This window comes from Microcaecilia unicolor, chromosome 6 (genome assembly GCF_901765095.1).
Source record: "Microcaecilia unicolor chromosome 6, aMicUni1.1, whole genome shotgun sequence".
Classification (NCBI taxonomy): domain Eukaryota; kingdom Metazoa; phylum Chordata; class Amphibia; order Gymnophiona; family Siphonopidae; genus Microcaecilia; species Microcaecilia unicolor.
The window spans coordinates 53,455,754-53,469,062 of record NC_044036.1 but is presented as its reverse complement, the minus strand read 5'-3'; the positions used below and the strand labels follow the sequence as shown (position 1 = coordinate 53,469,062).

Below are 13,309 nucleotides of genomic sequence, written 5' to 3'. Positions count from 1 at the left end.
AACATGCACAGTTTGCTGTGTTCACACACAAAGTGACATTTACAAAGGTTTTCACCTTTTTATGCATCAGTCTCATTTGTTGAAAATCAAAACACATGGAACTCTACAATTAAGAGACTGAAATTTATTATAGGTCATCTTTATAAAGGAAATTTGAATTGCCGGGATAGTTTTGCAGAGGCTGTAACAGAGACAACTGAGAAAATTCAACTATATACTGTAGTAATAAAGATGAACTGAGTGTTAAGTGATACAATTAAAAATAAATACACACATATATATACAAAACAATTCTGAATGCAAAGTATCAAAACTGACAGGAATCATTATAGCACAGCCTTTGATCTTTCTCTTCTCTTATACAAATCACATACATACAAACATACAAGGAATTAATGGGACCGTATAAACCACATGTTGGATTAAGATACAATTTGATACAAAATGTCTTTATACAAATCTTTCATTCCTGATTATTGTAGCAGTTTTCACCCATGAATCCATTAAACCTCTCTTTCAAGGTTGACAGTGATGTGACGTTCTGTATAGCTTTCACCCTGATGGGTGTTAGAGAGAGTTTGCCATGCTCCTTCCTCAGAATACTGGTTTCATCTCAGGCTGACTTACAGCAAGGGATTCCGGTTCCCAGTCTGGTTGGAAAAAGTGAATATCGAATGTCTGCGCCCAGTTTTCAAAGACTCGTTTCTCAGTGATAAAACGGTGATGACTGCCCTTTCGACCTCGTTCGTGTGAAAGGTACATTGTACATTCATCGAGTCCCAAAGGTTCATAATAATGGTAAGGAACTGAAAGATGATTAGGATCCCTGTGAAGGAAAGCAAATGAGAGATGTGAGCAAAAGCCATTTTTTGCTATTAAAGACTGTCTGGTCAATATTCAGCCTGCAGCAAAAAGCAGTTTTTTTTAAATGCTGGGCCATGTCTGGGTACCGTCATTGAATATCTGGAGATAATTTGGCATATGGAAGCTGCCGGAGCTTTATGTGGGTCCTGGCTGATATTTAGCTAGGACTCCATAAGACACTTATGCAGGGCCCAGTTGAATATCAGCCGGGACCCACATAAGTACAAACAGGTTCCCTCACCCACTCTCATCCTCCTCCATCTCCCAGGAGCCAATAAACCCCAAACCATCCCCCCCATTACCTCCCACCTACCCTGCCCTCCAGGCCTATCTTTTGGTGGTCTAGCAGGGTCCTCCGAGCAGGAACAATGCCCACTTGCTCCTGCCCAGCATGGCTCGTTTCTCAAAATGGCTGCCATGACCATTAGTGGAAGTCTTGTGGTTCTGTAAATATCATGACACTGCTGCTAAGGGTCACGGCAGTGAGGGACGTTTTTGTGAGAAAAATGTCCAAATACAGATTTATGCCACTTTTTGGATGTTTTTCTCTTTTGAAAATGAGCTCCATAGCCAGTTAGCTAGTTTGAGTGGTCAAAATAGGCCGTTAAATAGGCCTATGTTTGACTGCTAATAAGTTAACTGGTTAACGCTGAATATTGGCGGAGCCGGTTAACTTTTCAGCGGCCACAATAAACCTGGACATTCAATGCTGGTTGCCAGAAACTAAGTGACATTGAATATGTGGGGTCAGCGCCAATCACGGCACTCAGCTGCCTTCCATGAGCTGATTATCAGCATCTTTGTGTATTGAACCCACTAGGACAATACTGGTATGTACATCTTGATCCCAGTATGCATAACAATATTGCTCAGAAATTTTAAATCTATCATCAAGTATCTTAATTTCCGTAATACTATAACTGAAGCAAAACATTTCTGGAAACACATAAAATATTACAGAAATTATAGAAAGTATACCTGCACCTTCCAAAATGTTCACCTTTAATACCTTACAACATGGAAGTAAAATGAATTAAACAGTGTTTGTTCCATGCATCCACACATTCTAATAGCCATGTGAAAATATATATTACTGAATTTCATTTATTTAAGGGGTTTAGTAAACCACTAATATCACAATATTCCAAGCACTTTACATTAAAACACAAACAATTCCATAATAAACACACACATTTAAAATAAAAACATAATCCTCTCCAACCATATACTGTACACATTTACTGTACAGTACCATGTCTCATCATAATTATCTTCCATCAGGATCTACTCAAACAGCTCATCAATCAAGGCAGTATCTTACAAATAATTAGGCTCTAAGCTTGTTGCAAAAATCCTTGATATCACTCAATTAACTTTACTTCTTGACAGCCAGTCAGGTTTTCAGGATATCCACAATGAATATGCATGAGAAAGATTTGCACACCAAAGAGGCAGTGCTTGCAAATCTATCTCATGCGTATTCATTGTGGATATCCTGGAAATCCAACTGTCCAGCTGTGCCCTGAGCACTAAGTTGAGAAACCTACTCTACTTTACATCCTCGCACATCGAGAAGGGCTCTCTAATATACCCTGACCTTGGGAACATAATGATCTTCTAGAATACAGTCCCATCAATGGACAAGCTAACAGCGATGGTCTAGAACAGGGGTGGGCAACCATGGTCCTCAAAGGCCACGATCCAGTTGGGTTTTCAAGATTTCCACAATGAATATGCATGAGATTGATTTTGTATGTACTGCTTCTCATGCATATTCATTGTGGAAATTTTGAAAATCTGTCTGGATTGTGGCACTTGAGGACCATGGTTGCCCACCCCTGGTCTAGCAAGTGTAACTGCCTTAAAAAAAAAAAATTACCAATAGCTTAAATTTGGCCCATGCTATAGTTGTAAACAAATGCAGGTTATACAATACAGGAGTAATAGGTTTTCTAGGCTTTATTCCCACAATGAGATGTGAATCCACCTTTTGATCATTTGCAGTGCTTTTGTTGAAGTGCCAGGAAGCCCTACAAACTGGACGTTGCAGTAATCAATTGGTGAAAATATGAAATGGTGCAATACTGATGGAAAAACATCCACAGTGATATAAAGCTGCAATCTCCACAATAGCCCCAGTTTGTAAAAGGATTTCTTTACCATCCGTTTAACTTGAGGTTTTAATGACAATCTAGGTCCAGTCCTCGGGTTACACCCAGTCAGTTGACCCAGCACACCCAGCACAGGATATTCAGTGGCACTTAACTGGTTAGTGCCGCTGAATATTGCCACCAACCGATCATCTCCTAACCAGTTAGGTTAGGGGTGGGCTGGAGGAGGAGTGCCTACGTAGCTGGTTAGCGGTGATTATCAGTCTGCTAACCAGTTAAGTAACCTCATAAAAGACAGCAAAAAGGCTGTCCTAACTTTGGGGACCTTTTACTATTTATTCATTTGTTGCGTTTGTATCCCACATTTTTCCCACCTATTTGCAGGCTCAATGTGACTTACATAGTACCGTGATGGCGATCGCCAATTCCGGTGTGAGAACTACAGAGTAGTATTGCGTTAGAGTTCAAGAGTGGCAGAGTAATTTAGATAATCAAGAGTTAAGTTTTGTCCCGTTCTAGTGTTGGTTTCGTTGTGTTGCATGATTCAGGTGTTTATGTTGGATTGTTATGGTATGCCTTTTTGAACAAGTTGGTCTTTAATGATTTCCGGAAGTTTGTTACTAAACTGGTTTGGTACTAAACTGCAGTAGGTCTACCGCACAGGTAGCTGCGGCAAAACACCACTACTGCAGGGTGTGCCCAGGTACCCTGGCATAGTTTTGTGTTTGCCGTGTGGTGTTTCCCACACCAGGAAAAATTTGTCTATTTTCTAGCACAGGGGTGTGGTCGGCCATTGCTGTGCGCTGTTCGATTACCATTGGGTTAGCACATGAGCCCTTACCACCTACTAAAAAGGTGTTGGTAAGGGCTCAGTAAATAGTTGTCCAGCAATATTTTTATTAGCACAAGCCCATTTACAACTTCCGTTTAAAATAATGGAAACTCCGGCTGTGGTAACAAGTGGCCTCAGAATGTGGCAATTTCACGTGCCCACACTACCACAGGCCACTTTTTACCACGGCTTAATAAAAGGGCTCCTTTATGCACTAAAGCTAACCAGTCATCAGTCTGAATATCGGCCATTGCGTGATTAACTTCCAGGTGACTGGCGAGACTCGGATATTCAATGCCAGGAGCCACTTATGCCCTGTCATTGAATATCCAGGGTCAGTTCAGCTCGTGGCAGACAGCAGCTCATATGTCACTTACCACCGTGAGCTGAACAATGGTTGGCTACAATTTTCCAGAAGAGGATAAAGGAAGTGGTGGTAGTGAGGCATAAGAACATAAGAGTAGCCACACTGGGTCATACCAATGGTCCATCTAGCCCTCCTGTTTCCAACAGTGGCCAAGCCACATCTTTATAACCATTTTTCTCATTTTATTATAATCACCCTTTCAAAAATTAAATGTAGATACAGTAGATTTCCTTTGCGGGTTCATCCCAGGTAGTAGCTCAGATTTGACCATGTTATGATCACTGTTTCCCTTGGGACCCAACACCTACATGCCACCAGAGACCTGATCCAAAATGGCTCCCCCTCTTGTCAGTTCCTGGACCAGTTGCTCCAAGAAGCAGTCATTTATTACATCTAGAAATTTTATCTCTATGGCACTCCCTGATATAAAATGTATCCAGTCAATATTGGGGTAATTGAAGTCACCCACTATTATAGTGTTGCCCAAGTTGCCGGCTTTCTTAATCTCTGTAAACATTTCTTCATCAGTCTGTTCGTTCTGTCCTGGCGGACGGTAGTACAGCACTACAAGAATACTCCTTCCCTTCATACATGGAATTTCTATCCATAATGATTCCACGTTGCTATCTGTTTCTTGTGGAATATTTATTTTATTTTACTCAACTCCCTCTTTAACACAACCCCCCATCCTATTCGATCCTCTTTATCATTGCAATACAATTTGTACCTTGTAAACACTGTGTCCCATTAATTGTCCTCTTTTCAGCAAGTGATGCTTATTATATCTACCTCATCACAGTGCCGTAGCGAGGATGCCTGAAACCCGGGGCGGGTCGCTGCTGCACACCCCCCCCCAGGTGCAGGGCACGGCACCCCCCCCTCTGGAGCGCCCCCCCCCGAAACACCCCCTACCTTGCAGCGGGGGGCAGGCTGGAGGGCCAATCCACCCCCAGTGCACGTCACTGGGAGCTGCGTCGGCTCTGCTGCTTCCCTGCTTTCTCTGCCCCGGAACAGGAAGTAACCTGTTCCGGGGCAGAAAGAGCATAGAACCAGCGAGCCGACACCCCCCCCCCCCCAGCGCGTGCACCCGGGGCGGACCGCCCCACCGCCTCCCTACGCCACTGCCTCATCATATGCTCTAACTCTCCCATCTTATTCTTTAGGCTTCTAGCATTTGTATACAGGCACTTCAAATTGTGTTTTTTTTCCCCTTGGATCTACAAGCTGCTTAGAAGTTGAAGGGGATAATGTGCATCCTTTATCCTGCTCTCTCATTAAGCATACCTGGCTTACATTTTAATCTAGTTCTTTTATAAGATAAAATCACTAGATTAAAATGTGGAATTTTACAAAGATTGGTGAAAACACAGTGCTGTTTTACTGCTTGTTACTGCCTTTGGTAATTATTACTGTAATTCAGAATCTGCCAACTGCATCATTTGTAATGATCAGTCTTTCTTGCTTGGCCATTCTCCATATGTCCACCAATGGTGTGAAAACGTAACATAGTTTTCAGATTGTTATCTCTTTTTATTGTTTTAGTTCAATATATCAAGCCTCCCACAATAGCAATCCTAAATCTAGTGCCTCATCAGAATGCAGTGACTGCTGCCTGAAAAATCATTTCTTTCTACTTTCAAACTAAATTTCAGACTTGAGGTCTCTGTTATCAGTAGACAATATTGATGATAGATTCTATTTATCACCTAGTGGAGGCTGAAGAGCTGGCTTAGTTTTTTTTAAAAATCAATGTTAGTTATGTTGAAGTGTCTAACGTGCTAAAAAAGAAATATTCTTAGCCTGCATGATAATACCAGCAGTTACTACTGAGCTTGTAAGCATAAATTGTGTTGAAATTTTACATAAGTTTTATAAAAGAGAGTATCAACTTAAGCGGCTTGGCATGTGCCTAGAGTTTAAATGAATATGCACTTGCTGTGTGAATTCTAATAGGCGGCTAAGGCAACACCTGTTTTTCATCAAAATATGCCTAACTAATTTCTACTGGGAAATTATATGCTATCTTATTTACAAACATTAAAACAGATGTTATTTTCTCACTGATTGGCACTGAGTATGATAATAATATATAATAATGTTTGCAGGAGCTGACATGCATTTTGATGTCACATCCAGGAGGTATGTGAAGTTGGCTCTCTGTAAGAGAGATGTGATTTTCCCAACTATTTGAAGTGTTTGCAAAAGCTGCAGCACAGCTAATTCCACTTCCTGCACCCAGTAACTAATCATTGTGCTCACTAATTCTTATACTTTGCTATTTCCCCAGACATCCGTAATGGCCTCCATCCATAATGATGCTGAACCAAATTGAACTATATCATACATCACTTTCAGAGATGAGAGTCATACCAACAGGAAAAGACCAAAATGCTCCATCCAGTCTGTCCAGTAAGTTACCTAGAGTTATAACTGCTGCTCTGTGAAGGTTAACCCCCCCCCCACACACACCTTTGTTTAGGGTTACATCTACTGTTCAATGCAGATTACACTTATCTATGACTTTTTTGACCTGTGAATCATTCCTATATACCGTATATACTCGAATATAAACCCATCTGTGAATATAAACCGAGATAACACCCCCCCCCTTTTATTAAGGGAAAAATGTTAACTCGTATATAAATCAATGGTTTATATTCAAGTAGTCCTCTCTCTCCTTTCTTCCCTCCTTCCTCATGGCATCCAGCATTCCTGCTGTTTCCTCCCTTCCCTGAAGTGTCCTTCTGTGGCCAGCTCTGCCCCTGCCCCCCCTCTCCCCCAAACTGGAAACTCACATGCACTTCCTCCCATTGTAAAAATGAAGCCCCCCTCCTGGACCCACTGTAGGCCCCTGCCCCGGTCTACCTTACAGCCCTGGTGGTTCAGTGGTGAGCTGGGGCAGAAGCAATCCCTTTACGCTCCTGCCCGTGCAGTCTCCAACGCGAAAATGGCTGCCACGAGTTCCCACAACAATCTTGCAAGACTGCTGCTGAAACTTGCCACAAGCCATTTTTGGTACAGAGACTGCATGAGCAGGAGCATATGGGATCACTCCTGCCCCAGCTGACTACTGGACCACCAGGGCTGTAAGGTAGGCCCAGCAGGGAGGAAGCTTCATGTATATAACAGGAAGGAAGAAGTGAGTGGGAGTTTCCATTTGAGGGGCAAAAGGGGTGGGGTGGGGTGGGGGGGGGTGGACAGAGCTGGCCATGCCAGAACACCTTGGGGAAGGGAGGGAACAGCAGGAATGCCAGATGCCATGGGAAAGGGTGGGTAGGCCTGAATATAAACTGAGATTTAATTTTCGATGCCTTTTTTTAGTCAAAAAATCTCTGTTTATATTCAATTATATATAATAAAATATAGCTTCAAGTAACAATTGATTCAAATGCCTGCTTACAAAGCCATGTCTTTAGAGTCGAGAAGGGATGGACCTCCGATCTGGAGGAAGGTTATTCCAGCGTGAGGGGGCACGGCAACAGAAGGCTGTCTCATGAGAGGTGACCAGTCATGTCTGGGCTAAAGCAGGAGTAACCAACTGGTTAATGGTGGAAGATCTAAGTGAATAAGTTGGAAAATAAGGACTCAAAAGAGAGGCTGGATAAGGCGGCATCATAAAGTAGTAAGCATTATGTGATAGCAACGGTATCTTATAACAGATCCTGAAAATAACTAGAAACCAGTGCTGTTCATAGAGCACTGGGGAGATGATCATATTTTTTTAGGCCTAGTGACTGAGATCTTATGGATTCTTCTTTGGAACCCTGCACACCTCGTGGAAAGTGCAATGTACATTCATTTTGGTGAGATTTGTGACCCTGGAAATGATGATTTCAGACCTGGCTAGTAGTAGCACAATCATAGCTAGACTTGGAAACCAGTCATTCTGAGCCATAGCAAGGGCCCAATCCTAAATATAAGAAATTACATTACACTTTTTATGATGAATCATATATTTTTTACCTCCAATAATGAGGAACAACTACAAAGCTGATTACCAAAGCTTTATTAGCATGCATAGCACTACTGACTAGTTGTAAATTGAAAATCCATTTTTTTTCTTTTTCAACAAATAGGGGCAACTTTAAGTATTCAAGAACAGAAACCTGTTATATCCAGTGGTGTAGCTACGTGGGTCCCTGGGCCCCCACAGATTTGGCCCTGGACCCCCTGCCGATGACTCTCTCGACCCCCCTTCCTGCCGCCAACCCGCTGTCGCCACCTTTGCTGGCGGGGGACCCCAACCCCCGCCAGCCGAGGCCCTCTTCTTCCGGCGCAAGGCTTCGTTTTGTTTCTGAAGTCCTGCACGTTGTACGTGCAGGACGTCAGACTCACAGAAACAGAACGAAGCCTTGCACCGGAAGAAGAGGACTTCGGCTAGTGGGGGTTGGGGGTCCCTCACCAGCAAAGGTAGGCGATGGCGGGTTGGTGGCGGGAGGGGGTCAAGAGGGTTGTCGGCGGGGGGGGGGGGGGGGTCAAAGTTGTTGTTGGTGGTGGCGGCGCTGGGAGGGGGGGCTAAAATGTGCCCCCTCACCTCGGGCTCTGGACCCCCTCCCGCCGAAGTCTGGCTTCGTCCCTGGTTATATAGAAGATTCTACTGAAATCACTTCAGCAGACCTCACTGTTTAGTGTTCTCAATATCTTTGAGATGTCCTTCATATAGCAATGAGGTATTAACCTGGTTCCATTACAGTGATCAACCTGAGTCATTACATTGCTAATTAATACTCAAACACTGGGTAATACCTGTGCTTAAAAGAGTATCATCCTAGTGATTATACTAACTATAAATAAAAAGGAGATGGTTTTAAAGCATCCTGCACAAAATGAGCTTTATAAAAAAAATTCACTGTTGCAAATCAACAATCATTATGGGATGTTGGATAGAATATCACAATCTTTGTGTAGATTCTAAAATGGCAATTACTAAACACATAGCTGCACAAATACAAAAGTTGTAGAATGAGCCTACAAAGAAGATGTCCCCTAATTCTATATATAGTACTCAAAATTGCACACACAAATTTAGGCATGTGACCAAATTGTGCACTAATAATCAGTTATTGGCTCCTAATTGGCAATAATTGGAATTTACACATGCATCCTTATAGTCATTATTCTATAAAGATGCGCACGTCAGTTTTTCCGCACAGATCCGAAAAGGGGCCATGGCCACGGGAGGGGCATGGGCGGGTCAGAGGTTCCTCAAGGTTCTCCTTTATCCCCAATTTTGTTTATCTTTATGCTTTCTTTAGGCCCTGTTATTCTTGTGGAGGGAATGCTTCTCTTTTCTTCTGTGGATGATATTAGTTTTTGTTATTAGCATTAATAGAACTAAAACATGGGCTCTCTTAGGCTGAAATTAAACACTGCAAAGTCCAGAATTCTCGGGATGAGTCATCATCATGATACATTTCTAAAAATCTTGTGTTTAAATAATAACGACTTTCTGTCACAAACTCAGAGTCTGACATGGGATGTCAGGCATGTGAGGCTGCAGTGTTCCTGATTCAGACGTGCTGGACGTAAGGTGTGCAGCTCTGCCTTCTTTATGTGCGTCATCTTGGCGCGTCTCAGGCTACAAAGCATCATACCAGTGCATCTTCAGGTTGTGGCATGCGCAGGTAGGGCACGGTCTTCCTTTGATGTCAGATGCCTTCAGCTCAAGGAAGAAATCATTCAGTGTTTCTCTGCCTCAGCTACTACTTTTTTGGATAGCACTGGTGCGTTTTCTCTTCTTGTCTTACCTGCCTGAACCTGGCTTTGCCTTCTGATTGCCACCTGCTGAAACCTTGCCTGAACCTGACTCTGCCGACTCCTGCTGTCTGCCCTTTTCTCCTGGCCTGTATCAGTGGTTGCCCACTTCTCAGCCTCGTGTCTCTGCTGCCTAGATCTACCTATCCTGGTAGTCCAGTACTGCCCAGACCCTCCTGAAGTCTTGCCGGCTGCCTGCACCCAGGGGCTCAACCTCTGGGGAATAGCAGTCATCACAGCTGAAGCACTGGGCTTTTCCGACTGCTCTTTCTGGAATGTATCTTGGCCTTCAGGCTTGGTGCCTATATTCTAGGAACCGCACAAGGGCTCACAACTGGTAACTGTACCTGAGGCATTGGTGACTGACCAGGACTGACCGTGACACTATCGATTGAAAGCTCAACTTGGCATCATATTGCATTCTTCTTTATCCTTTGACTTGCAGATTAATAACTTGTATAGGAAATGCTTTTTTAAGCTAAAATAATTAAGAGCCGTTTGCCATGACTTTTTTCAAATTCATTTTATTTTGTTAGTTCAGTCTTTGTTTTTATCTCAGTTCGACTATTGTAACTTCCTTTGGGCCCTGTTTACTAAGCTGTGCTAGAGGTGAACTAGAGTTTCTAGTACGCACTAAGCATTAGTATATGCTAACCGTGTAGATGACCATAATATTCCTACGGGTGTGTATATGGTTAGCGTGCACCAGTGCTTTTTTTGTAGAAAAAAAGGTGCCGGTACTCATTATGGGCGGGTCACACATATGGCTCCACCCCTATGATAGCCACACCCATATTAACCACACCCCCTATACCAGCCATGGCGCATATAAACAGACATCATTGAAAATATTATAGTACTATAGGAGAAAAAAAATAACGTGATTTTTTTTCATGATAAATAATCTCTGTAAGCTCTTACAGCTCCAGTATACCCAGTGCAAAATAAGACAGCCAATGTAAATTCTCAAATTGGACATATTACAAACACTAAAATGAAAATAAAATGATTTTTTTCTACCTTTGTTGTCTGGTGACTGTTTTTCTTTCCATATTGGTCCCAGTCTGTGATTCTGCTTTCCTTTGTTTTCGCTTAACTCTTCTGTGCCATTTGTCATTTTTGTCTCCTTTTTCTTTGCTTTCTTCAATATTTTTCAGGCTCTCTCTCTGTCCAGATTTAATTCATTCTTACTATCCATTCTTTAATTTCCTTCATCTACCTGTGGCCTTTCATCTTTTCCTCACCCTTGTTCTCCCCATGCCCCTTCCTCTTATTCTCCAGTCTTTCTCTATTCCCCTTTTCCATCTAGCAGCTCTGCTTTCTCTCCCCATCCTTCCAGTGTCTCCCCTATTTCTTTCTGCATTCTTCCATCCAGCGTCTTCCCTCTTTCTCTCCCCATCCTTCCGTTTTCCTTCTCTCTCTCCCCATCCTTCCATCTGTTTTTCTCTCTCTCTCCCCATCCTTCCCTCTGTTGGTTTCCCTCTCTCTCCCCAATCCTTCCCTCTGTTGGTTTCCCTCTCTCTCCCCAATCCTTCCCTCTGTTGGTTTCCCTCTCTCTCCCCAATCCTTCCCTCTGTTGGTTTCCCTCTCTCTCCTCAATCCTTCCCTCTGTTGGTTTCCCTCTCTCCCCAATCCTTCCCTCTGTTGGTTTCCCTCTCTCCCCAATCCTTCCCTCTGTTGGTTTCCCTCTCTCCCCAATCCTTCCCTCTGTTGGTTTCCCTCTTTCCCTCTCTCTTCAATCCTTCCCTCTGTTGGTTTCCCTCTTTCCCTCTCTCCCCAATCCTTCCCTCTGTTGGTTTCCCTCTTTCTCTCCCCAATCCTTCCCCCCCCCCCCCCGCGACACTCCGGGCGAGTCCTGCACTTAGTTTTTTTTTTAAAGACTCAGAACATGCGAACGATGCAGCCGGCAGTGATTGAAAGAGGCTGTGTCTGGGCTGGCGTCTGCGTTGGAGCTTCCCTCACCCTCTGCAAGTCCCGCCTTCGTTGTTACAACTTCCTGTTTCACGGGACTCGCAGAGGGTGAGGGAAGCTCCGACGCAGGCGCCAGGCCAAACAGCCTCTTTCAATCGCTGCCGGCTGCATCGTTCGCGCGTTTTGAGTCTTAAAAAAAAAAAACTAAGTGCAGGACTCGCCCGGAGTGTCGCGGGGGGCGGGGCGGGCAAAAAAAGGTGCCGGTACGCCGTACCGTTGCGTACCGGCACAAAAAAAGCACTGGCGTGCACTAAAAACACCAGCACACTTTAGTAAATATGGTCCTTTATTTCTAGAGTTTCTACTATTCTTTTGAAAAAAATTCAATTCCTGCAAAATGTAGCAGCTAGGCTGATTATTTAAAAGGAAAAATTTGACCACGCTTCCCAGCTGTTTAGGGAGTTACATTGGTTATCAGTCCCAGCAAGAGCACACTTTATGTTGGCTTGCTTTGTTTTTAAACCTTTAATGGCTTATCTCCTGGACATATATGTAATTTAATTATGTTGACATCTGTCAAGACTACTTTTGGATTAAGAGATCATCAAGTGTTAAGCTTTCCTTTGTTTAAAAAGGTTCAGTTCAAGAAAATACTTGAACAGTCATATTTTTATCAAGTGGCTAAAATATGGAATACATTATCTCTTTCATTGAAATTATAATCCACTTATATATTATTTTGCAAGTTTTTGATGACTCATTTGTTCCAGAAATATTTGTCATAATTTCATTGTCTTATTTTATTTTCCTTTTTGTTGTAAACCGTTTTGGTCCATTAATGGGATTAAGCGAACTGTAAGCACCTCAATTAGATTAAATTAGATTAGTTAAGCAGGGTTGAGGACTTCATGGATTCTATGGGTGTTTTGGGTGAAGAGTGGATGTGGGCAGGGCCGTGCCTAGGGTCTCTGGCGCCCCCCTGCAGACTATCAGTTGGCGCCCCCCCCCCCCCCCCCCGGTGAAAATGATCGCTCACCACTTGCTACACTGACAGGAATTGTCAGCAATATTCTTAGAAACAAATTGCTATACATTGCAAAATAAGATAGCAGATGTAAATTCTCAAAGTAGACATATTCCAAACGCTAAAATGAAAATAAAATGATTTTTTTCTACCTTTGTTGTCTGGTGACTTTCTTTTTCCGATCATGCTGGCCCAGTATCTGAGTCTGCTGCTATCTGTCCTCTTAACTCCATTTCCAGGGCTTCCTTTCCATTTATTTCTTTACTTTCCTCCTTTCTTCTTCATTTCTTGCTCTAGATCCATTTCCAGCAATTTCTTCTCTCTCCCTGGGTCCTGTCCTCCCATCCATGTCCATCCTTGTCCCTCTCTGCCCTTCCCTCCTCCATCCATAGCCAGCAATCCTCCTCTCTCCCCTCCCCTCCATTTCCAGCAAATTGTCCTCTCCG

General features: G+C 43.2%; 1 protein-coding gene across 1 annotated transcript in view; it reads right to left on the bottom strand.

Moving 5' to 3' along the window:
* Positions 1-307: 307 nt before the first annotated feature.
* ST6GALNAC5 (ST6 N-acetylgalactosaminide alpha-2,6-sialyltransferase 5) overlaps positions 308-13,309 on the bottom strand; it is a 194,394-nt gene continuing 181,392 nt past the window's right edge. The window contains exon 5 of the mRNA XM_030206251.1: positions 308-826. Coding sequence (XP_030062111.1) covers positions 595-826 — 232 coding nt within the window. The 3' untranslated portion in view covers positions 308-594. The remainder of the gene's footprint in view (positions 827-13,309) is intronic.